At 44.6% G+C, this 24,851-nt stretch overlaps 1 protein-coding gene across 1 annotated transcript in view; it reads right to left on the bottom strand.

Moving 5' to 3' along the window:
- Positions 1-23,128, bottom strand: part of LOC6501344 — a 37,556-nt gene extending 14,428 nt beyond the window's left edge. Inside the window, exons 1-7 of the mRNA XM_001954996.4 lie at positions 22,448-23,128; positions 7,696-7,805; positions 3,877-3,975; positions 3,451-3,586; positions 3,210-3,346; positions 2,223-2,445; positions 1,663-1,858 (exon numbers count right to left, since the gene is read on the bottom strand). Of these exons, the coding sequence (XP_001955032.2) occupies positions 1,663-1,858; positions 2,223-2,445; positions 3,210-3,346; positions 3,451-3,586; positions 3,877-3,975; positions 7,696-7,805; positions 22,448-22,505 (959 nt within the window). The 5' untranslated portion in view covers positions 22,506-23,128. The remainder of the gene's footprint in view (positions 1-1,662; positions 1,859-2,222; positions 2,446-3,209; positions 3,347-3,450; positions 3,587-3,876; positions 3,976-7,695; positions 7,806-22,447) is intronic.
- Positions 23,129-24,851: the final 1,723 nt, after the last annotated feature.

The raw sequence follows: 24,851 nt of genomic DNA, 5'->3' as shown, positions 1-24,851 counted from the left end.
CAGTTTATGCCAGGCGGCTGCATAAATATGGAACGGTTATCACATGGTTTTACGGCCGAAAGGCTTCCCAGTTCCAGCTGCAATCACGCTCCCTTAATTTCTAAGCTCCATAACTGAAGCCATCCACAGGTGTTTGACAGGATGGCAGCTGCTTATTACGTAGCGGAAAAAACTGGCTTACAATTTAATGTAATTTATAGTTGAGGAACTCGCATTTCCTGCATCTCGGGACTTCAATTTGTGTTCAGCATCAACGCGTTCTACGCTTTGAATATAAATTATTTCGTATTGCCATTGGGCTCTCAGCGAAATTAGTTCCCCGATCCGCTTCCTCCGAGATCCTTCATCACAGCTTCAGTATACCCTTTCAGCCAAACCCCATTCCGCTGCTACTTACTGCTCTCAGAGTTGTGGGAAAATATTTATAAAATAGTTTCCCGGCTTGTGCATTCGGGCTGGCTTCTTTCCCGAGGCAAATGCAATTAGCATTCGCTGATTACCCGGCGAGGAAATGGCACGGGTGTAAATTATGGTTTTTACTTTATGGCAAATTAACCAAGTGGTTTTATATAGCACACACATGCGCGGCGCAAACTTTTAGCGTCCATAAACTCCGCATACTATGGCATCTGAATTTGAAACTTATGCCAGCGGCATAAGGGGGAAAGTAACGGCTTTAAAATGAAAATTTCATAGGTAAGTTTTCAAAGTCCCTGACATTTCAGCACACTGTACTTTTAGCTTTTCATCTATCAACTAACTTGACACTACATGGTACACTACATTCGCTTAAATGGCCAAATGTTATCCGACATTCACGCCACAAGCCTGCCACAATCGTGCCATAGTGCTCTGGAATTTGTATTTCTATTTCAGGCCCTTACCCTAGCCCTTGAATTCTGGAATCCCAAAGACGTGCCACGTGGCGTATGTGCAATGCCGACATCAAAAGGCAGCCACTTCGTGGAAGCGGTAAGCAAACTCATGGCTTTCATTAAGCTGACACTCCACCCAGCACTCACCCCACGCAGCAGGATCATATATAGAACTGTACCGCGTCCTTCCACTCCCAACAACTTGGAGAAAAAAAGTTGTTATATTGGAAAAGTTTCTCTGCTTGATTTTTAATATCACAGGTGAACGTAAATAATTTATTGCATTCATTTACGTTTCACATCCAATCGCGCCACGTAAAGATTTCGAAAACCAAGGTCGGGGCGGAAGAACGTCGTGGTAGCCTGCTCTGGGCCACAAAATTTATTTATGCGTTATACAACAAAAGGCCAAGACGCCGGGCAACAAACTCTAACAATGTGCCAACAGCCGTTGGCTTTAGCCTGGGAAAATCCTTTTAAACCATAGATAAGGAAACTTTAATAAACACGCCACACACGCAACCTGGAAAATTGATAAGAATATGAAAAGTTTGCGGCGTGCACTGAGTCCGGAGACCTCAGTCCGTCCTCGGTAGTCCTTAGTCCCGACTATAGAGTAGGGTAAACTTTTTTGGAGGCGGGATCTGTGTAACGGTGGCTAAAAGTTGCTACTTTTTAATTTGTACAGCTCATAAATACAGTTCAGACTGTTCTGGCTCGGTTGCGGGTAGTGGCCAGGTCAGGTTTTCCTGATTAATGGCTACTTTGGATCCTGAGCGACACTCACCTGTGCTTTTTCATCTCCATTTGCTGCTGTTTCTTGAGTTCAAGCTGCTTCTTCTTCATATCGTAGTTACGCTGGTGGATCTCATGGAACTCGCCCACGTCGTGGTAGTTGGCCAGGGAGCCGAAAGGATTGTTATACAGGCTGCCATGATGGCCATGTCCCTCGTGATGGTGTGACACAAAGTGCGGGAAATCATCTGCAGTGAAAAAATAAGAACGTGTATGCCGAAAGTACCGAGGTTAGCAATCAAACTAATTAACGTAAATACTGCAATGTCGCATCCAACTTGTTCAAAGGAAATCATGTCTGAATAGGTCAGCATTTTCTGCCTTCTGCTTCTAATGTTTTGCCTTTAATTAGTTGACATTAAACTCACTATAGCTCTCAATGTTTAAGACCTCTTTTAATACAAGTTTAGTGATTAATATTATACTGATTACTATAAATTAAATAAAGTTCTTTTAAATATAACCTAGATTGGAATAGTAATTTTTAGCATTGAAGCCTTCAAGACAAGCTTTTTTCCATTACTTTTATCCATAATTGGGGACTTTACTTACCACCTCGAGCTCCTGCCGGCCAGCGCAGGCTCTTATCGTATCGGTCCATGAATTGACCCATGGGGATGTGGTACTGCTGGTGGTATGAATTGTAGTACTGCTGTTGATAGTATTGTTGCAACTGCTGCTGACTCATCTGTGTCTGCTGTTGCTGCTGCGTGCGCCGCTGATGCTTCCCGGTGAACGAATACACATGGTGGGTGCGCACGTACTTGTCCTCCACCTGATGTAAAACAAAAGATTCGTGGTGAGTGTTTGAGTCAGCAGGCTGATGCGTACCCCAATGGCTGGCAACAATTACAATTGACTTTGAACAAAAGTCACTTCAATGTCAAACTCCATTGCCCTGATGGCCCAACCACTGACACAACTGGTGCGTCAGCATCACTTCTGGACCCAGGAACCAGGGGCCTGAATTAAATATGGACCACGGCCGGAGGGGTCAGTCCCACATCTGTGCTGGACCCATTCGGACACACACTGTTGCAGTTGGATGTACTGCCCTTGGGCGCGTTTATGAATAAATTTCATTTTAGAGTTTTCCCGTAGTCCATCCGCCAGCGGTGGACATAATAAATTTATTTAAATTTCATTTCCTTTCTGCCCCAGCTACCAGCCACCCAGCAGCAGCTGGTGCAATTAAAATGAAAGCTTTCCCGACCGCCCATGTAGGCCATAATTATAAAATGGCTTAAACTGATGCTTATCTTAATGCAGCGGTCCCCCTGTGAAAGTGAAACTGACAGCGATTTCCACTTCCCCGAGTGGTCATTTTGAGTGCATTATCCTAATGATTAACCTGACGCCCAGCAGCGGAACTACCGCCCATGAACATCGCCCATGAAAGTAATCCATTGCAAATTGGCTCCGATTACTACAAACACATTCGGGGAATGCTTGCGCAATCGTCGAATCGTCATGCCAGCCAGAGGGATTCGTTTAATTTCGTATCGGTTTCGGCTCGTTTCAAATATCACGCATACGCACCTTTTTCCCATTGATTAGCCACGTGATGTGCGGGGCGGGGCGTCCGCGTGTTGTGTTGCACAGAGCGAAGAGTTTCTCTCCCACCACGAAGGGCGTCCGCTTGCGAAACCTAATTGTGGGCGGACCCGTCTGGGGCACTGCACATGCCGATATGGATGGAAATAGTGTAGTAAAAAAAAAAGAAATAAAAACCATAATTAGAGTGGACTATGTTTAAGCGGCTGGAATATAAATTACGCACAGAATACGCTCATGAGCTCGTCGGCGCTGGCCTTTGTGAAAATGGGTGTATCCGTTGAGACCTCGCAGTAGAACTGGCCAGACAGATCGAACTGGACATCCTTCAGCGTCACCTGTCGCTCGTTCGAGTTGTCCCACTGTTAATTGAAGGCGGGCACCGAGAACGAGTAGATTGAGTGGAAATAAGTAGCGAATTAATGCGGTGTCGGACACAAAATGCTCATTAGCAAATCAATTGATTGGTCCCGTGGCTAGGGGGACATAAAGAACACGCGGCTAGTGTCTACCAATTAGCTGCCATTTACCAGCATATTCTACCGTGCTTAATCTTAGGACAATTACGGGTCCTTGGAGTGACAGCAAAAATGATGATTGAGTAAATAAGTGTGTAGGTGGGCTTACCGCTTCCGCAGACAGGGGTACTTACGTCGATTTCGGCTCCCTCGATGGTAGAGTTCCGGAATGGTGGGTTGCGTCCGTTTATGAACTCAAAGAACTTGCCCTTGTCAACCTTCAGCCATGTCACCTGGAATACAAAACACACATACCCATATTAAAAGCATTCGATGGTTGCAAGTGCCCAATTTTCCCAAATACGTAATCTGAGTCTGCTGCTTCTGACAGTGATTGAAAGTGTCAGATTTGTGCCAGTCCTTGGCCACGGAATCGGTTAATATTGCCGCTCAGTCAACAACAATGACTTCCAATGATTAAATTGGAATAAACATTGCGCAATAAGTTACACAACAGAACGTCTCCCTCAATTTCATTCCCTGCCCCCAGGAGAAGCAATTTAACTTTGCAACAAGTTGCACAAACTGAATGATGCTGCGCTCGCTGAATTGTTAGCGCGTTAAACTGTAAAACTGTAAATAATAAAATGTTTTTATTGGAATGGCAGAGTCAGAATCGCACGATGGGAGTGCCGTAGTACCATGGGTGTTGGCGCATGTCACCCCAGCAATTAAAAACAAAATCTACTTGTACAAACGCAACTTTCAGTCCTTTCATTGGAATGGGGCACTAAAAGTTGTTTTTGTGAATCCGAGGCGGAGACAGGCGAAATGGTGGAAGGGGGCAGGGGCAGCAACAACGACAAATATGAATAATGAAAATGGAAATTAATTTTCATGCACAAGTTTCCACATTCAACTTGAAACTAGCTGAGCGCTTTTGAGGGGACAGGAAAGAGGAAGCCAGACAGCGCTTCAGGCCGGATGTGCGGCTCTTCTGGACCATTTTTAATTACACCGAGCATTTATTTATTATGCATATTTTTTAACGCCCGCATTTATGCGCTGGCCTTAATCGTATTTCAGCGGGATTAAAGTTGAAAAGTAATTAATTTTGCCTTATGGAGAATGCACTCCAGGGAAATATGGCACTCGCCCTAATGTCCTCAAGATCTGAACAGCTCTAATTAGGGGTTTCTAATAGCTATATTGACATGCTACAGAGTCCAGGTAAATTGCATCGATTGCACGCAACTTAATAATATTAATGTGCTGATTGAATGTGTCCGAGGCAGGCGAGGCGTATGCGTAATTTGTGCCGCAAATGTTGCCATTACTCAAGCCTGTGGCATGGCCCGTGTGTGCTCTGCGTTTTGGTGTGTGTGTTTGAGTTTATGTGTTTTGTGCGGGTCAATCAATAAAGGCCACACAAGCGCTCACCCACTCGCACCCCAGGACACAGGGTCATAATGAGAGGGCAAACTCAAACAAAAACACGGCGGCCACAAAAGAGCTTGAGGGCAGAGGGAATGGCCATTAGCGCTCTCTAGGACCAACAGACACGCATCAACTTTTATCAACCACTTGTGGTCGTTTCAAACATTTTCTCTCGATTTGACATGCAACTCCGTATCGCCATAATATTGCCAATGGATCTCAAAGTAATGAATAACAAAAGCCCACCTACCAGCTACCTCCTCCAAATATTTACCTCACCTTTGCCGTTGCACTTGCAAAAAAATATAACTTAAGAATAAAGTCAATTTCAGTTTTTGGAGACATAATCCACTTTGAATGTTTTATAAAATATTTAAATAAGTTATCTACTTAATAATTAAATGAAATAAAAATGTAAAAGAAAACCTAACAATATTTTTACAGAGATTTTTTTAGAGTGCATTCGTTGTGACATGTGTTTGTTTTGGCGTGTCTGCCCGGGCCCAACTTTATTTCTTTTGCCTTCCCGTTTTGTTTGTGTTTGGGCTTATTAGCCCGCATATAGGACTTGGCTCGTGCCACCCTTAGTACCCCACCTCTTGGCTTTGTTTACCCGTCTCCCTGGCGCGCCTGTCACAAGTAATACACAAAAGCTGAAAAGTGGTAAATCAAAATCTCATTAATGTGCACTGGCCCCGATTGCAGAGTCCGATTCCCAGGCTCGTGCCGCATACCGTAATTAGTTTATTTAATTTGAATGTATACGTATATAATTTTGGCCGACAAAAATTATGCCTTACATGTGTAAAACAGCCCCCTCGGCCTGGTGGGCCACATGATCCCGTCAGTGTTCGCATTTGCGTTTTAATTGCCTTTTTAGTGCCACTTCCAGGCAATTTGCCACGCTTCGTGCAGCAATTCGAATGGCGTCCGTCCAACTGTACGACTGGACGACTGGGCGGCTGGGAACTTAAAGCCGAGCCAAGCGCACTCGCTTATATAGTTAATTATACTAATTAGCTATCGTCCTGGCCACAACTCGACCAACTGGCCAAATAAATAAATGTCTACATCTGTATAAGGGCACCGCTGCTGTTTGGCTATTTTGCTGTTTGGTTATTTGGTTAGTCTGCTAATTGTGCATGTTTCCACATCCAGGAATACATTACACATTTGCGCGGCTCAGCGACGCATTAAATTTGTTAGTTGACACTTTGGCGGCAAGCGGATGAATATTCACCGAATTTCCATGCAAATGAGACACCCGCTATGTCGACTTTAAGTTACCCGGGTCACGATCCGGAAACACGACATGAAATTTCGTGTTCTCCATACTTTACCATCCGACGGACTCTCCGAATAACAATGGCTTCCCTCCTGGCTTATAAGTAAAGCCAACTGTACGGCCCGAATGTCAACGTCAATTCAACCGTGTTCTAAATCCATCTTAGTTTCATAAAAACAAAAAAAAAAACCAAAAAATAATCAATATACGGCTAATGTTGGTCAGCTACTCCGGCTGCCTCCTCTTCCAGAACGTCCTCCGTCATGAGCCATAAAAATTTGTACGCTTTTTTATGGTACTTAGAGCGAACAAAACGTCAACGTCAAGCCGGCCTTGAATCGAATGGGAATGCTCGATGGAGCGGTGTGAATTGTAGTTCCAAAGTGGCCACCACAAAGTTCACAACTAAATTGAAAGTATGCGGGCTGTCCGTCGGCCTGTGCCTTCCTTATTCATTCGAGTTTTTCCAGCTCGGAGACTTGCACGGGAAAAAAGGAAGTCCATATGGTATTGGGTATCAATTTTAATTTAATATTATCGTTTTAAATGAGTTATCGAATATTAATAAGCTTTTAATGAGCTATTTACTTTTTTCTCTGAAACCACAACTAAATAATGCTTTTATGATTGATAATTTTTTTACTTTCATTTTTCCCTCTGTGGCCTGGCACTCTTATACTTGCCGTTTGCCATAAATTCATTTTCTCGGAGTCGAGGCTTGGCAATGATTTTGGCGAATACGCAAGTGCGTGCCTGTTGATGTTTCGTGATAGAATTAAGTAAACTGAAGTGAAATTAATTGCCGCGTCTGGGAAACCGAAAGCAAAAGCGAACTGAAACTGAAACCGAAACCGAAACCCTTACCAAAAACAAAAGCAAGGCCGGTAACTACTAGCCAAGTCTTAATATTGAGACGGAAAGCGGTAAAAGGTTTACGGCCCCGGAGGCTTCGATGAAGCGGAATGGCACTTTGGTTGCAACTTTTTCTACACAGCGAGGACACGCTTCTATGCGGGATGCCTTTGACTGCCACAAAGTTGCGGCACGAAACTTGCAGGAATTACTCCTGGCCCAGGGTTACGGCTCGGTCTGGTTGTGTTTGTCACAGTGCCGGAAACTTTCTGCCCACAAAATAGTGCAAGGCGAACAAAGTTTCTTTGTGCTCGCCTGCTAGCCAGATATCCATAGACGGCAATTTTTATTTTTCAATTTAAAGTTTTTAATGCGCTTTCCATAATTTATAACCTCATGCATGGCATGATCCTGAATTTACGGACCTAATCCCACTTACCTTGAAGAGTATTTCCGGGCGCACATTGTGCGTGCACTTGAAGGTGGCACTCGATCCGCGCTCCACATATCTGGGCACCACTAATTGCACCTGCACATCCGATTGTCCATCTGCGGGCGAGGTAAATAAAGGAAAAAAGCTTATGAGAGTAAGGCTAAAGAGTGTTCCAATAAAAGGCAATTAAAATGAAAATCGTAGCTATCGATACTTGTTCGATTGTGGTTTAATTGAAAAACCATTAAAATGTTCGACCAAATAAAAAGAACCCGAAAAAGGTCAGTTGAGCGCAAAAGTATGCAGGCAATTTGAAGAGGCGCCAAGAGCAACCCCTCTTGAAATTCCATTGGGAAAGTAAATTCACGAGCCGTTGCGGCAGCCCTCCAGCAGAGATACTTCAGTGAACTGGCAGATTACAGGACATGGTCCTTTGCCCTGGCTCAATAAATCTTAATTTGTTTGCCAAAGTGCACATGAGAAATTTTTATGCCAACATGCCGGTTTTGGGGCGGTCACAGGGTGCTGCACTGGGCGTGTTAAATATTTGCACCCCCTTCCCAGCCACCTCTCTAGGTATATCCTTCACACGATGGGCATCGGGAGGTCAAGGGGCAATGGGTGGCATTTAAACGGCATTTTCTGGACACTCTCTGCCAGCTAGCACGTACTCCTACGAGCAAGGTGACGCCATTGGAGTGAGCTTTAAAAAATTGAAAATTTATATTTGCACGCAGGATATTGTCGAACGACTCTTTCGGCACCCGCTGCGTATACGTAATGTGTGTTTGCAGCCAGGCCACCAGTCTCTGACATTTAGTATGTGTTGAAGTTAAACATGTGCGTTAAATTGAGTTATTTCTTAGTGAATCCAGAGGCAAATTTTTTGAAGAGCGTAAAAAATATGTGAATCGCAGGAACTTGAAGAGTGTAATTTATAGCCTCTTGAACCTTTACAACTTTCATGGAGGCAATTTTCTCAATTGAGTCAACACTTGGAAAATTGGGAGCTAAAAATCGATAAATTAATTTTGAATGTGCCGCCGCTTCCGCCATTCGCAATCATAATTAAGACACAAAGTGGCCGAGGGCAAACACATTGCCCCAGTTGGAGGGCCTATCCAGTGGCGCCAATTTCCATTCGCTTCCATTTTCATTTATTCACACCACGCGTCCATCGTCAGTCACGCAAAATGTCAACGACTGAGTAAGTAAAAAACGTGTCTGACAGCGTGAAAAATATGGAAATAATCGGATAACGCTGAATGGTGAACGCCGAATGGAAAGAACAAAACCCAATGAAATGAAGCGTGTCAAGTGTATATGCGAGTATGTTTCCCTCTGTGAGCCTGTTTTTGAATTTGAGGGCTGAAACAGTTGGCAACTTGTTGCAATACAAGGCATAAACATGGCCAACCTTCGTCGGTCTGGTATTGGGGATAGCCCCCAGCATGACGTACGTGTTCGTGCCTCACGCTAACGAGCCGAAATTTGCGAAAATTCAATCATGACCTTACCGGCTGGCCAAGACCAAGACCAAACCGCAGGCGACATCGGTCTGTAGTCCGGGAAAGAGGCGATGGGAATGGGAGATGCTGTCAGACACCAGACATCTCCACTGAACACTGGTCAAAAATTCGGAACTTTTGTGGCGTTGGTTAAGGTTAACCAAGGAGACCAACCAATGTTGAGAGAGCCAAATTGCATTTCTATCCTTAATGGGTAATTATACAATTCCGAATCTTGCTAATACTTATTTTTCCCTCATGGAAATACTTGTCAATACAAAAATTGAAAAATCATAGCACAGTTATTTTCATATGTTTAAAACCACTGTCGGGTTATGACTCTGTAACCCGCCTTATGGATTGGCAGGACCCTGCCTGGCTTTATAATCATGTCGGGTTTTTTGACATCAATGTCGCAATAATCCACGTCATTTTTTAGCGCTGGCAGCTGGCCAATATGTAACCGAGGAGAACAAACGAAAAGCGGGAATAACGAATTTGAGCTGCACGACCGCTGACAAGATGCTCAGCCACCGCAATTATGCTTCGCTGACTGCCTGCCAGACGGCAGCAGGAAAAAAATTCATTACTAACTCTGGAAAAAATACGAGCTAGAGGGACCGGGAGGGCTAGGGATGAGATGAGACTCCTTTGTGTTGTGCAACAAGCTCTGGCAGGAGGCTTTACTCCAGCTGACTGGATGGATAGATGGCTGGAGAAGGCAAAAAACGAGCTCGCGTTGTGCTTTTTTACAAGCGGAAATTGATGATTTTCCACGAACTGAACGACAATAAAGCGTGCATCATGTCAAAAAAACGCAAATAATCAATCAATCAACATTAATCAACGCTCTGTTCCGAGACAAGCCAAAACGGGCAACAGTTCCAGGCAAGGCGTGGTCCAATTTGACTTTAACAACTGGATTAGGACCGGAAGATATTGATATTTATCCCCAGATGGAAGCATGCCACAGTTTCAATTTAATAGTAGATAAATTTCAATTGCCTTGGAAAGATTCATAGAGTGGAATTTGATTGGCTATTGGTTTCCATATTCATTACTTTTTTCTCTGATTGCCTCCAGTCGAGTGGCTCTTAATAAAACAAACTTTCCCGCAGGTGTTCGAAAATACACACAAGAAACCACAGACCAGAAGCATAATAAATGTTTACCCCCCACCGCTCGACGTTCCGACTTAAACTGCTGACCTCAAGACTGACCAAAAGAGTTTGAGTAACTTCCCATTGGATTCGAATGTCCATGATTAATGAGCGAACTATTAAAGTCAATAATTGTTTGCCAGTGGATAATTTAAGAGCTATAACTGGACAGATGATTGATTGCCCACAGACCAGAAGGACATGCTGCCATAATTAAAGTTTCTACCTTTGTTCCGATGCTAATTGCAATAAACTCAAACAGTAGACTGTGTGCGGTAGATGGAGGCGGAAGACCATAGACCACTGATTGCGAAATCAATATTTACAGGTCGGCTGCCATTAAGAGATGTATGTGGGATAGCCTTTCTGTCCAGTGACAACGCAATATATCGACTTTGGGTCCGGGCCCATCCAACTGTCAGTTGAAAGGCCCCGTTTGCTTGGAATCATTATGGCTGAGTGCCACATTCCAGGCAGTTCATTAGAAACGGCAGCTGCCAAGACGGCATTCAGTTGGCTGACTGGCCTGCCTATCGACTTGTCGTCCTATCCCGTCGCTCTGTCGTCTATCCCCCAACCCATACTTTTGAAAACTGATTTCCTGTCCTCATTACGCTTGTTTGTCTGCCGAAGTCCAAAGTCTGGACTCTGGAGAAAAAGACTGGAGCGCTCGACGTGACTGTCAATAATAATTTTCAATGTGCAATGCCTTATCATGGTGGACTTTGCAATTTTCTAATTGATTTGTGGCCATGTGGCTATCCAATTTAAATGTATGCTTGATTGGAAATCCAAACGAAATGCGGGGAAGTACCAACCTTGAGGGTTGTAGGACTAACCTGAGCTAGTCGTGACTAGATGGAAAAGTCCACAATGTTTTTAGAGTTGACCGCACAAAGCTAACATTTTCCTAGCAAACAAAAGCACGCGGACCCGTATATGTATGGTATGTATACACTCAACTAAGCACGCACACCATGGCAACCGAACACTATCAGCAACATAAGCCAAACAATAAAACGGCAAACACCCGGCATTTACCCACTCCCAACGAAACCAAAAGGATAAGGCCATAAGTCGTTATGCTGCCGAGGCGTTCGTTCAGAAAGTGTAAGCACTGGCTTTAGTCCTAGAATCCAGGCTTGTCCTGGTCCGTCCTTGCCAGCGGCACTAGCTGGGAGCGAAAACAAAGGCCAAAATATAAGAAAAAAGGCAGACAAGGTCCGCCGGCATGTTCGAGGCATAAAGTAATTTTATAGAACAAATCACAGGCATTAGCGGATATAAATCCAGTTTATCCCTGCCAGTGTATGCGCGCGTGAAATTCAAATATCTCCCCTATCCAAAAGAAAGCAACAGCACGCAACATTGGATGGGCAAGAAAAATGGCCCATTGCGGCCTGGACGTGGCTTTTAAGGGTCCTTGAGCCGTTCTGGGTGCTGGGATCTGAGTGTGTAGTTCCATATTCCGTATCCGTCCAAACTATGGGCTGGCAGAACTTTATCCACCAGAAAATGGAAAACCGAAGAAGTTTCGAGTTGGATATACGAGTTGAACTGCTAGGAGAGACAAATTGCTTCACCTTGGTTACATCCAGGAAAGCCATCAAAGGAAACTGAGTTGGGAAAGTCTCTGACATGAAACTCCCTGTGATAGTTAAAGTTTAATGGCTTTAAGAGCTTAATTTTAAATTGAATTGTCCTCCACATACAGGCAATGGCAATCTTTTATTTTGTTCCCTAATTTTCACTGCCGCATTTTAGTCACATTTCTGAAATTAAATCACAGCCGAGTGCTACCATGAATGAAATCAAAATCAAAAGAAAATGAAAATAGCAAGCACGAATGTCTCCCACAACCAGCTGACATATACATACGTACAAACCTACAATCATGACCGACAAAAGTAGCCAACGTAATGGCCAAAACAAAATATGAAAGAAATTGCGAACCGGCCAGGGACACTGGCCAGGGGCTAGGGGCCAGGGGCTGTGGCAGTGCCAGAAGCAGGAGCAGAACTGAGCACCACAGGAAGCCAACTTCCTGGTTGAAAATTTTATCTGGGCGACTACAAAAATGAGAGAAGCGAACAAGGAAAAAAGACCACGACCAGAATCCGTTTATATGTACAAGAAAATGGCTTCAAGGACACCTCATGCCATGGCTCATGCAGCCAAAGGACTAAGGACTAGCCCAGTCACGCCCACAGGGCTGCCCAGCACGTAAAGTACATAGCCCACTGTACAACACGCCCCGCGCCCGTTCACAAGGCCATGGAGCAAACACATGTAGGCCATGAATCTCATAACGAGTGTTAGACATGCGCCTCGAGTTCTGGCTTGGTGTGAGTGTCTGCGTTTGTAGGTTTGTATTCTGTAGTGGTATGTGTGTGTGACTGTGTGCCGAGGATGGCCAACAGTTGCCGCTCCAGTAAGCGCGACCTGGACCTGCCTCGTAAAGATGCAGACCATTAAAGAAATGAAAAGCAAACGCCGCCGACTGAGACTGCGACTGCGACTCCAACGTTGGCAAACACATAAAAATGCTTAAATTACTTTTAAGGGGAATTATTTATTATTAATGTGTGTTGGCATCACAAAACAGCAAACAGCAGCAACGAGCCGGGTAAGCCAAATTACAAGGGCCGGCGATTTGGGTTTCAGTTTCAATCATTCTGCGTTTGGCTAATGCGATGTACAGCCAACAGCCAAACAACAATTCTTAATTTGAATATGCTTTGAGGCTGAAAATGCAATTTTAATCTGAGGGCTGGCTCTGGGCAGGAATGCTCATTTCCGGCCGCTACATTTATTCATATTCCGCAAAAAACAAGGCATTCCTTATTCGGTTTTGGGAAACACATTTAAATCATTCATGACAGATGGGATGCCGGAGAGTGAAATTCCAAACTGCATTTGACATTTCCAGTCGCACCCACAAATTTTGGTGGATTGTCCCATTTGTTTATAACCAAGTCCGATTCAATTTCGGGGCCCCAGCTCCAGCTTTAGTCGCCGAAACAATTAAATACGAAAAATTATTTATTTATTGTTTGGTGCGACGGTATATTGGTTGAAAGTGACATGCGCAGCTGTTGTCCTGTTTTCAAATTGAAAACTTTTCCACCCTCTTCAAAACCAAAACAGCCAAAATAAAAAATGGGAAACATTTCGCAGCGACAACGAATGTTTCGCAACCGCAGGTGAATAAAATTTGTGAACCCACGCCCCACCTGAACAATTAATGGTCAAGGGGGCCACGTGCTGTCCAAACCAAGCGATCCTGACCGCCATCACGTTGAGCCTGCGTCACAATTATGCTTCGTATTCGTAATTCACCCAAGAAACATTCAAACATCCTCCCGGCCAACAGAAATGGCAGGCTGCCTTTTGAAGTTGCCTAATCTCTAATCTACACAGGCATTAGCCCTGTGACACAAACATGAGCCAGAATGAGGGACTCCAGATGAGGAGGAGGATGTGGTGAGAACGGGGAGCAGGTGGAATGACGACAGAGAGCCGGCAGTGTTTTTCGAGCCTGCTGATGATATTGACATTTATGCTTGACCCACAGTTTGACATTTTTGTTTGCTTTTTTGCCTGTTATATCTGCTTTGGCTTTTTGTTAGCTTCATTTTGGATCCGATTCCCGTTAACTCTCGGCCGCACCTGCTGTCCGACGACTATTTGTTTGGCTAATGTCTGCGGCCAGAGATACGTCGAACATGTGATGTGGTCCGACGGATATCGGCCTGGCTGAAAATGCGCATTTATCGAGGACTTAACCGTATGTGGCGCAGCATATTTGCGGGCTGCTAATAAGGATCTGGGGGTTATATAGCCGGCGGCAATAGCAAACTGGCAACCCTCGTCAACCATGGCTACAACTTGTTGAAACAATTCGCGTAGAACAACAGTCCTTGCACAATCAATGCCAGTCAGGCTTTGTTTGCCTTCCAATTCCAATTCCTTTTCCAGACCCATGCCCTAGTCCAAACCCGATGCTGGTACCAAGTCCAATCTGAGTCCCAAGCCCAGTCCGAATTCAAATTCCTGACGTCGTTGGCCGGAGGCACCATTAAAAAATCAACGCCCAAGTCGGGCTCGAAAAGTGCCTTCATTATACGATTCCTTTCCGCTCACAATTTTCCCCTTGGTCTGGCACATTTTCATTTTTTTCCAACGAGGACGTAGTGGGCCAAAAAAAAGGAAAATTTCTATACGCACAAAAGGCGTTACAATCAGCTCAGGGCATCATAAAATCTATATGTAGGCCCTTTGTTTGGACTGCATGATTTCTGGCGATTGTAATCAATAATTTACGCATTTTCATTTTGGCCAGCCCCAAGGAGGCATTAGCATTGGGGCCGCAATTACAAAGACAGAAGTGCCAACCATTCAAGCGTTCACTTATGTGCTCCCCAGCCAAGTTTTTCTTTAGCGAGTGTTTGTGTGTGAATGCTTGCCGGCGAGTTTTCCTTTTTTTTTGGGCTTGTGTTTTTCTTTTTCTGTTGGGTTAAGTTATTCCCAAACGCCTTTTCTCCAGTCAGCACTGCATATACTTGGGTATTTTCGGACATGCCCTTTGGCTGGAAAGTGAAAAAATGTTTAGACTGGAAACCTCATTTGCAGTCCTCAAGATTCCTGCTGTTAATTTGCAAGCACTTCAATTTTATTTATTTATATTTCATTTTTCTGTTGCCGGCTTTGTGCATTGCCCCAAACCCATTATTGTAAAGCATCCAAGCCGGGCAAGTCGAGCCATTATTCAGCTGGTAATTCCTCGAGGATTGTGTTTACTCGAGTGCGCATGTGGCTGCCAATTGACGCGTATTTGGCTTTGTGCTTTGTGCCTTGCCACCCGCCTTAGCTGCTCTCTTATATAATACACAATTATTGAGCTCCACCGTGATTGCTAGATTTGCCGGAGGAGGATGTGGCTGGTCGTACAGCTTGTTGAATAATAAGCAGCTTAGCCACAGCCAGAGCGTTTATACGGGAGTATACTGGGAATAGAATTTTAAATGCTCAGAATGGGGCATGGCTGAAGCCAGGGCTTTAATTGGGCTCATATGCTTAAATATCGCAAGAGTGGCAATTAATAAGGCGCCGAGGCAAGCTTAAGACGCCCACACATAACGTATACGACACGGCAGCCCAGTCACAAGTCAAGGAGGCACGAAAGCGCATATTCATAAGCACTAACCATTAACATTATTAATTCAATTTAACGCATGAAATGCCTTATTCATCCGCTGTGTTCATCATCGGCATTGGAGCTCATTAGAGGCCAGAACGCCGAGTCACCTGCCGCATATTAACTGCAGGCATTAAAGGTAGAACACGGAAGCTTCGCTACAGTCAACACTGACAACAGGATTCAGCTTCTGAAGCTATTAGGGTTTCTCACCACCTGACCACCGCACAGACACATTCATGAACATTCTACAAAACCGCATCTTGGACATTAAAACATGTCCAGGACACATAGAATCCGTCCAATTAATTAAGCAGCTGCTGCCCAAGGAAAACAATTGCCTTTAAACTACTGGGATTTGTGCACAGAGAAAAATAGGTGAAGAGGGGAAGGTACACATCCATTATCTACATGGATAAATTTATAAAATAAATTGTTTCAGTGTATTTATTGCCAGCAGATATCTGGAAGATATATTTCTTAACACACGCCGATGGCTGTGAGCTGCCTAACTGCTTATGTTCTTAATCAGGGATAATTTGAAAATCTCCTCACTGGCACTGCGTGTGTTTAGAGTGCCTCGGCTTCGGTTGGCCTTAATTTATGCCTTGCTTCCGGCTAGTTAAGTCTACGAATTACCGGCCAGCTTTTCACACTTTGGCACTTGACAAACTGCGAGTTGTTTGACGCTTTGTCACACAATTCATGCAGCTCACTCAATTTGCAGTAATCACACTTTATTTGTCTCATTTCTCGTGTTCATAAAAAAGCAAAAGTTCGACCCTTACTACATGGGTTCGGTTTTTTGCCTTTGTTTCCGTATTGTCTGTCATGCGAATGAACGCGTGCCTAGATTTCTGGTAGTGTTTTATTGCCTACTTTGGGTCGTCCCACTCGTACAAGGGTCCGCACTTTTTTATACACACACACACTCCTTTCTCGTTGGCCCGCTTTTATGCGTCCCGTTAACAATACTTTCAAGTGAGCACACACACACACAACTGCACTAAAATAAAATTACACACACTCACAGAGGTTGGACGAGGAGGGGGATTGGCGGTGAGGGTGTAAAAACAAAACATTTGCCTTTCATTTGCGCCCCCTTTGCATAATAAAAATGTGTAGTTTACTTCGCTTTTTTCCTGCCCCTGCCACTGCTCCCTCCTTCATACTTTCCACCACTCCCACTCGGTTGGCCAACTTTGCTAGCCCTTTTTCCAGGCATTTGCCGTCGTTATTGTTTGTTTGTTTTTGTTCCCTGTTTTTCCTCCGATCCTTCACCGCCCTCGTTATCCTTGTTGTCCTGCTCCTCTTGGTGTCTCCGTGGGTGCGGCTTGTATGAGTATGTGTGACATTTCCGGCTCTGTTTAATTTTCCATTCAGCCTGCTACAGTCTTTCGCCGAGATATTCTTTTTTCGGCCATTTAATGCGAGTTCTTTTTTACTTGGGCTTACAATAATAAACTTTTTAGTGCCTAGACATGTTTTTATTTAGTTAGAGTGCAGGCAGAGCGAAAAGGATGCCACCACAGATAGGAGCGACTCTCTGGCAGTCACAGGCTTTTTTAATTAATTTTGCCTACTGGCGGAGAATTGTTTTGATGTGCACCATGCGGCTTTATAACGTCTGTCTGTGAGTCTATCGTGGCAATAAAATACAACACGAACCCAGGACGAGGGGACAACTTTAAATTGTCCTAGGCTTTTGGCAGTGATTAAATTGTTATGACTGTTGTGTAGCAAGGAACGCAATGTCTTTGCCAAATTATACACTGAAGAAATTTATCTCTTGAAAGGTATCGTCAGCAAAATCATTTTAATGCTCAAATTACTTTTTGTATAGTGTTGCATTGTATTTCACATGTTATTTTATCGTATTTATTTATTTAAAAATTTCCAACACAAACTATTTTACATATAATATGTATATTCCCATTTGTTTCAGTCTATAGCTCGTTTATATCTGGCCTTGAATCACCGTTTGTTCCGTTTACCACGAGAAAATGTCCTGGCCGTACCCCTAGACTCCTAATGACCTGCACCCACACTTACAGATTGAGAGCCAGGGCATAACTGCGTGACTGTACTTCTGTGATTTCAATGCTTTGGCACAGGTTCAATTTATGCGTTTTACTGTCATTTGTTTTGCCTGACCACACGCCTCGCTTATGGCTTAAGCTCTTTTGGATTCCGGATTTCGGACCAACAATTTATGCGCCATCACTTTGGTCTCCGAATCCCAGTCCAACTCCGGGTCCGAGTTTAGGCCGATCTGTCCTTTATGCTGCTACACTGAGTTTGTGTGTGCTTCCTTCTAAATCCCTTAAAACAAATCCCTTTCAAAAAGCAAAGTCTTGCCTCTCGTAACTGGGACTGGCCGGATCATTCATTTATTTTGCAGGAATGGCCGGCAGCGTTTGACTTTCGTTTTGCTTTAAACTGCTCTCGACCTTTGTCAAAAGTTTTGAGGCCAAAAACTTTGTGGCAAAATTCAAACTGTGGATAATGATGAATGCGGCCAGCACTTTGTGGACTAATGCTCCGACTCCTGGCATGTGGGCCTGAATAATTAACGCATCGTTGGGCAGCATTCTGGTCAGGCCTAAATTCGGTTTCTGACTTGAATGTGACCGCAATTCCCAGCTCTTTCTGCTGTTTGTTTGTCACTGAATGAGCGAGGCGGTCAATTTACATTTCGATTTCACTTCCTGGTGAACATTTTCCCGTCATTTTTTCTCGCAGTTTGTCGATTCTTTGCGTGCGACTGTCAAATTTATGGAACCTTGGAAAATTTATTTGGGGTCGAGCCTGTGATTAGGGTTTGCAGAGATTTATGCTGCAGTTGCTTCCTGCTGCCAGAGTCCTTATTAAGGCTCATTAAGGCCGGCGCGGGATTAAGTTCAAAGAGGACCCAAAGGCTGTTGGGAGGCAATAAAATATAAATGTCATCAGTTTCGCTTTGGGGGAAAATGTAAAAAAGAGCGCTCCCGCCGCTTCTGTCAACAGCAACAACAGACACAGAAGCACGAGCACCATCGCCGGCTCATAAACTCATAAATTTAGTGAAAAATGGCAAATCGATTCCGCTTTTTCTGCGGTCGGTCATTGTTATTACAAAACTGTCAGACCCGAGGCCAAGTGTAAGGCAAATGCATCCTCTATCTCCTCCTCTGGCTCTGACGAATCCTCTGGGCCGGACTCCCCTCCTACCCGGCCAGTTGGCAAATCCCTTTTGATAAAGCGCCTTCCGTCCTCCGATGTGGAGGCTGACTGGCAAGTTGGGATGGCTGCTCGGCTTCGAGCTCAAGTGTCGCATTATGGCCATTTTCGGAGGCAACGCCTCGATGGCTTCGCAGTTTCCAGCTCAGTTCGTTTTAGTGGCGGATTTGGCAATAAGAGGCGACCAGATTTATGCAACTGCTTTCATGCGTAATTATTTGCTGACATCTTAATAGTTTTTTCAAGTCGCCTTAGCCGCTTTGACGTTTATTTGTAGGAAATTTTACAGCCAAAAATAGCTGACAATCGTCTTTCCTTCTTTGGTTTGGCTTTGGTTTATTTTTCCGATGGCAGGAGTGGCTACATAAATATTTTAGATCCTACACTTAGGCATAATTGTTTTGCGGAAGCTTTCTTTTTTATTTGCTGGCTGTGATCCGTCCCCCACCCCAGCTTCCTTTGAAGCAGCTGGCATCTGACACCCGCCCTCATACGAGTGTGTGTATTTATATCACATATATATATTTGGGAGTCCTTTTTAATGGGGCCCCCGTTTAACGACATTGCCAGGAGCACCACAAATAATACAAATAATAGAAAACGGAGAAATATAAAATTCGTTTTTCTTGTTTGGGCTGATGGTGCCGCTTCTGCTTTCGCTGTCTTTGTGACAATTTGTCGTGTGAGCAACTTTTTGATAGGCCGCGCCGCACTCGAGTCCCACTTATTGCCCACCGATAAACCTGGCGTACTTTTCTCGCCTCTCCTTTTTGGGCACCTTAGTCTGTCTCTTTCGGCTTCTCCTGCTTCGGGCAGGCCAAAAACAAGCTTAAGTCCTTGTCGTCCTTGGCGAGGCGCCGCCACCTTGGGGCTTTTAAGTTTGACGCTCGTTTATAGACTTTGCACACTTTGCATTTACTTTACGGCGCCGCTGATGCGGCTGATAATAAGACCACGCGGCGTATGCGCAATGCCATGGTGGCAACAGGAAACAGAAGGAGAGGTAAACAACACAAAAACAATGGAATAAGCGAAAGTTAGGCAAAGTTTTTACAGCCCGATACACACACGCCTCTGAGACACCTATCCCGCAGCCACCAGTCAGCATCCAGGAACTGGAGACCGTCCTCCGTGGCGGATTTCGCCTGAGGCATCCATAAGGCCCAGACTCTTGGAACTCTTACAACTCTCGGGCATTGCTTTTGTTTCGGTTCAGCCGAAGCTTGTTTTATAACTTTTTGATTGTCTTTGCGCCAAATTTGTGCAAAATTGTTCAAGTCCTGAGCCACGAACGCCTCGCACCTGCAAATTGTACGCCATACATTACGGCTGCCATGTATAATATTTGGCTTAATCTGATTTCTGCCACTCAAGTTAACTTCGACAGCAGGCGGGTCAAAACTTTGCCCGAGGCTGAGCAACAATTTATAGACCGTTTACAATATTTATTTCGATTGGTAAGGCCAACTTTCTCTTCCTGGATCTGTTTCCGTATATTTGGGTAGGGAGAGAGTCTATTAAAGTGCAATGCCAACCAGATGGGCAAACGGAAGGCTGGGAAACTTTCATTAGATATGCCAAAAGCGTCTTTGCACAAGTCAGTACTCGTATTGCGAAGCCTTGAGGACATTGAGGGTCGTTTGGGGACTGGGGGAAGGCAACTTGCTTTGTCAAAGTCGTCACATGTCATACGGCAGACGGCCGGGCAGAATCCTGGCAGCCAGTCAGGCATCCTGACATCCTGGAAGAGCCGAGCAGTCAGTTAGTCTGCTGCAGGCTACGGCGTCCATCTTCTCGTTTCCCCCTTGCCGCTCGCAGCTCCCTCATCTCCACAGCTGTCGCAGGCTGTTGTCGGAGTGATGTGTGTACAGTGAGTACACATCCGCAACCACATCCTCATCCACAGTGGGGTCTTCAGATGGCCCGAAGGGCAGCAGCATCCCTGCCATTGAGGTTTCTCTGAGTGTACATACTTGCCTTGTTATTGCTGCCGCCGTCGTCGCAATTATTACATTTGTATGGACATGTGGCCACATTAAGTATACGACGCGAAGGCCAGCCCTTGCCTCAAGCTGCTTCTGTTGCTGCTGCTTCAGTTGTTGCAGAAGTGGCTGTTAGCCAGTGGCTTGACACAATATTTATTCAAATGCAAATGTGTAGTAGTTCTGCAGCCCGCTGTTTAGTTAGTCAAATTGATTTATGTTTTGCTTTAATTTCTAAATTAAATCCACCATCAAGCGTTTGGCAAATACGATGCTGTTGGTTTACTCCTTTGGCCATGAAGAGTGAGTATGCCCGTCACGTGCGCCTTTTGTTGCTTCTGTAAATAAGTGCTCGACAGTCTTGCCAACTCAATTAAGCCGTCAAGCGAGCGAGTGCTGAGTGGGCTAACTAATGAACTCCACGGCCCGAAGAGAGGCCTCTTTCACCACCACCGCCCACATAAATAATTCAATCACAACAATTTCAGCAGGGAAAATCAATAATAATCGCATCAAGTGTCGGGGGGCAGTTTCGATTACACTTTTCGAACCAAGCAACGTGTTTAAATTCTTAAGGACCCGTACACACGAGTGGCAGGACTGCTAATCTGTGGCATGGGTCTCCATAAAGATTCATTTCATTTAATGACTTGAAATTGATTTCACTGTGGCATCGGCGCATTTTATATGACGCTACCCGACCGAGTATCTTGCCGCCGGGTAAATTGCAAAAACGTGCTGTACGGCAGGATGATCTCCCAGCTACTCCTGCTGCTCCTTGGCTCCTTGGTATTAATTTTTCAGCAATTACGTTGCCAGCGACAACGTGTAATAGATACGAGCGGAAAGCGCTCAGCCAATGGGGTTCTTGTGTTTTACGAGCTACTCATTGAGTTTTTGATTAACTTTTGCCCAAAATGAAGCCGTAATGGAATTTAACTTTGTGGCATACTTTGCACAGCTTATTGGATCGCTAATCACATTAAATTTTCCAAACGTACTCCCCATTAGCGGTGACATTTGCAATTCATTGAACACGCCATCAAGCTGGCAGTGCATGTTGCAAGTGCCACTGTTGGCGATAAGCTAATAATTTACAATTTATTAAAATGAAAAGCATGCGCAACCTGTAAACGGCTCGGACTTCCTTCTGCTTTCTTCACGGCCCGGCCCTCTGGGACCACCACATCACCCCCAACCACCCAATGTTCGGACCGAACTGGACCATAGCGGAATGTTTATGAAGTAAATAATCGAAGCGTGCCCCATGAATTATTCATGAGTCTTATGGAAAAGCCAGCAGCCAAAAGTGGCAGGTGCTGAGAATGCGCCCGGCTGTTGCCCCGCCATCCGCCTTCCCGTGTCCATTCTTCTCCTTGCCCTACGTGCGTGACATTCGACTTTTTCGGAGGTCCAAGGAGTAAAGTCCAACATGCCTGCCCACCATTTGCAATTAACCAGCAAAAGGCTTTTCTTCAGAAATTTTGCATATGCACACAAAAGTTAAATGCCAGTATTTATAAATAAATTGAGAGGCGACTCCAAAACAAAAACTTAGTTTGAAGTTAAAGTCTTAAGTTATCTTCACTAGCTGTGATAGCATAAAAAAATAATTTAAGACCAAGAACAAAAAAGCTAGAATTATAAAGAACAAATCTGAGTAGCCTAAATCAGACCAAAAATTATACTCACTTATTGGCTTTGATTGCAGTAATCCTAAAAGTAAAGCGATTATCCAAAAAATATTCATATTTCCGTATGGGGTTATTCCGACTGAAGTAGCAAACAAATGCCTAACTTCCGTCCAGAAATATTTCTTTGTAGATGGGTTTAGCCTAGGATTGAAATCCAAAATTCACACAAAACTTTCTTGAGCTTGATTATCTTCACAAAAATAATGAATAACGTGGTATGGTGGCTTGTTCCGGGGCTTAAAAGGGGTAAACAAATTGTTGGGTTCTACTTTGGCACCACCACCAATTACCAATAACGGCACATGAAGTATTGATCGCAGAATCGTAAAAGGAGTTACATGTTTGATTGAACGCGCGCAGCTACTTAATTCGCGCACTCGCAAATAAAAATTTCCGATGAATCCCGCTAGCAGATGTCCTGCCTCTTCTTTTCTGGGCACACAATCACACTCACTGACACTGTCACTTTCACTCGAGCACACTACACTACAAAGGAGAATCGAGTAGGGCTGGGGTAGCACTGGCTCCTGGCTCAAAAACCACTGGCTCCGGGGCTGTTTGCATGCGCGCACTTGTTGTGCTCGTCGCAAGCGTTTATCCTAGACTGAAGTGGCAGGCGCCACGCACTGCCAGCCTGGAAAATCGACGGCTCGGGATACACCCACACCTGAATCTCGACCAGAACCTTTCCCACCAAAATCCGAATCGAGAGTGGGCCGATGTGGGTGGCAGTGGGAGTGGAGCCTTTCCAATGGCACGAGAGAGCAAAAGCTTTTCGCTCCGGAGCTTTTTCTCTCAATTATCCGGACAGTTGTTGCGCCACGGCAACAGTTCCTTGTCCTTTGCCCCTTCAAAAAACGTTGTGCCGGTTCCAGCCACCGCTGACTACTCGGCTTCGGAGTGGCAATCGACAGAATCAACAGGCTGCTGGATGGCCTGATGGTAAACGGCAGATGGCACACAGCAGACGGCAGGCCATTCCTTTCACTTTGTTTGCGGACCGAATTGCTTTAAATGCATTAAGTGTGGCCAGGACCAGGCTTATTCCGCTCAACCACTAGCAATGTATTTTTAATTGCCTTAGCAATCGACTTTTATTGCTATATGAAAAAATAATAGTCATAATAGCTATTATTTTAAATTTTTGATTAAGTTGTAGACCAAGGCAACCTTAAGCCCGATTTATTCCAAAAAACGAAATAAATTTTTAATACTCTCAGCAATTGACATTAATTGGATTCTTTTGATATCAGTTCGTGTTTCTATTTACCATAAACAGTCAATTTAAATGCCAATACCCTAATTCGGTTTGCTTTTTGAAATGTTTACAATCATAATTCACTCCTGACAAATATTCAAATATGCAGCGAGACCCGTGGAGACTAAAATATTATAATTTTTGTTTCGAACTCACTCAATTATATTCTATACAACGCCCATTTAGCGAACACTGACCCTATTGTTACCAAAGCTGCTCTAACTCCTTCAACTCCTTCCGCAGCCCTCGATGCTGACAGGGCATTACTCATTCCCAGTAATATTCTCCGGTTGACAGGAGTTCCGTCTTGTTTCGATTCCAGCTTGCCTCTTGGCAGCTGGATAGAGCCCTTGACAGTGGCACTTTGCTGGAAATGGCATTTAAGTTTTTATGGAATAAATGAACACGGTATTATTTAAGCTAATTAACCATTTAAGACGTCCACACATCTCCGGCACGTGGTAATCTTGTCTGCGGTTTATAGGATTTCTACTTTTTAAATTAACGGCGGTGAGGAGCTCCGTCATGGCACATGGCCGTAAACTTTTACGTCCGGCTCAGCACACGGAGGATCAGAGCGCCACCAACATGCCCTGCGCATGGTCATTTAATTTTCCCAACGTTCGTCCACTTTTAATTACAAACAATCAAATCAGTTTGTGTTTGCTTTTTTCCGCCATTGTGCGACAACCGCGATGGCCAGACTGGTTCTTCTTCAGAGCCAGGCATCCAAAGTCCAGACCCGGACCCGGACCCGGACCCGGGGCACATCATTGTCACAAGTGAGCGGCAGGTCTGCGGAGGAGCTTCAGCTTTGCAACGCCAACCATTTTGTGTTTTCTGTATGTGTACTTGTGCTTTGACTGCCAGCCTGTCATCATTAGTGACCACAACACAAAAGTTGACATTGCGCTAAATGGGAACATGGCCGGTTGGTCACCAGCTTGTTTATCCTAGTCAGGGTGTATGTGTTTTTGAGGGTGAGGCTGCCTGGTATACCCCGCCCAAGGTATTAAGTCATAAAAAGCTTGGTACTCGCTAATTTGCGAAATTATTTTCCCCACCTCCACTAACGCCCCATTCCAACAAATGTCCGCCGCCGCGAAGGTACTTCCATGGGTCTAACCACTCTACAGCATTCGGT

Source organism: Drosophila ananassae, chromosome 2L (genome assembly GCF_017639315.1).
Source record: "Drosophila ananassae strain 14024-0371.13 chromosome 2L, ASM1763931v2, whole genome shotgun sequence".
NCBI classification, from domain to species: Eukaryota; Metazoa; Arthropoda; class Insecta; order Diptera; family Drosophilidae; genus Drosophila; species Drosophila ananassae.
This window is presented reverse-complemented; position numbering and strand designations above follow the sequence as displayed.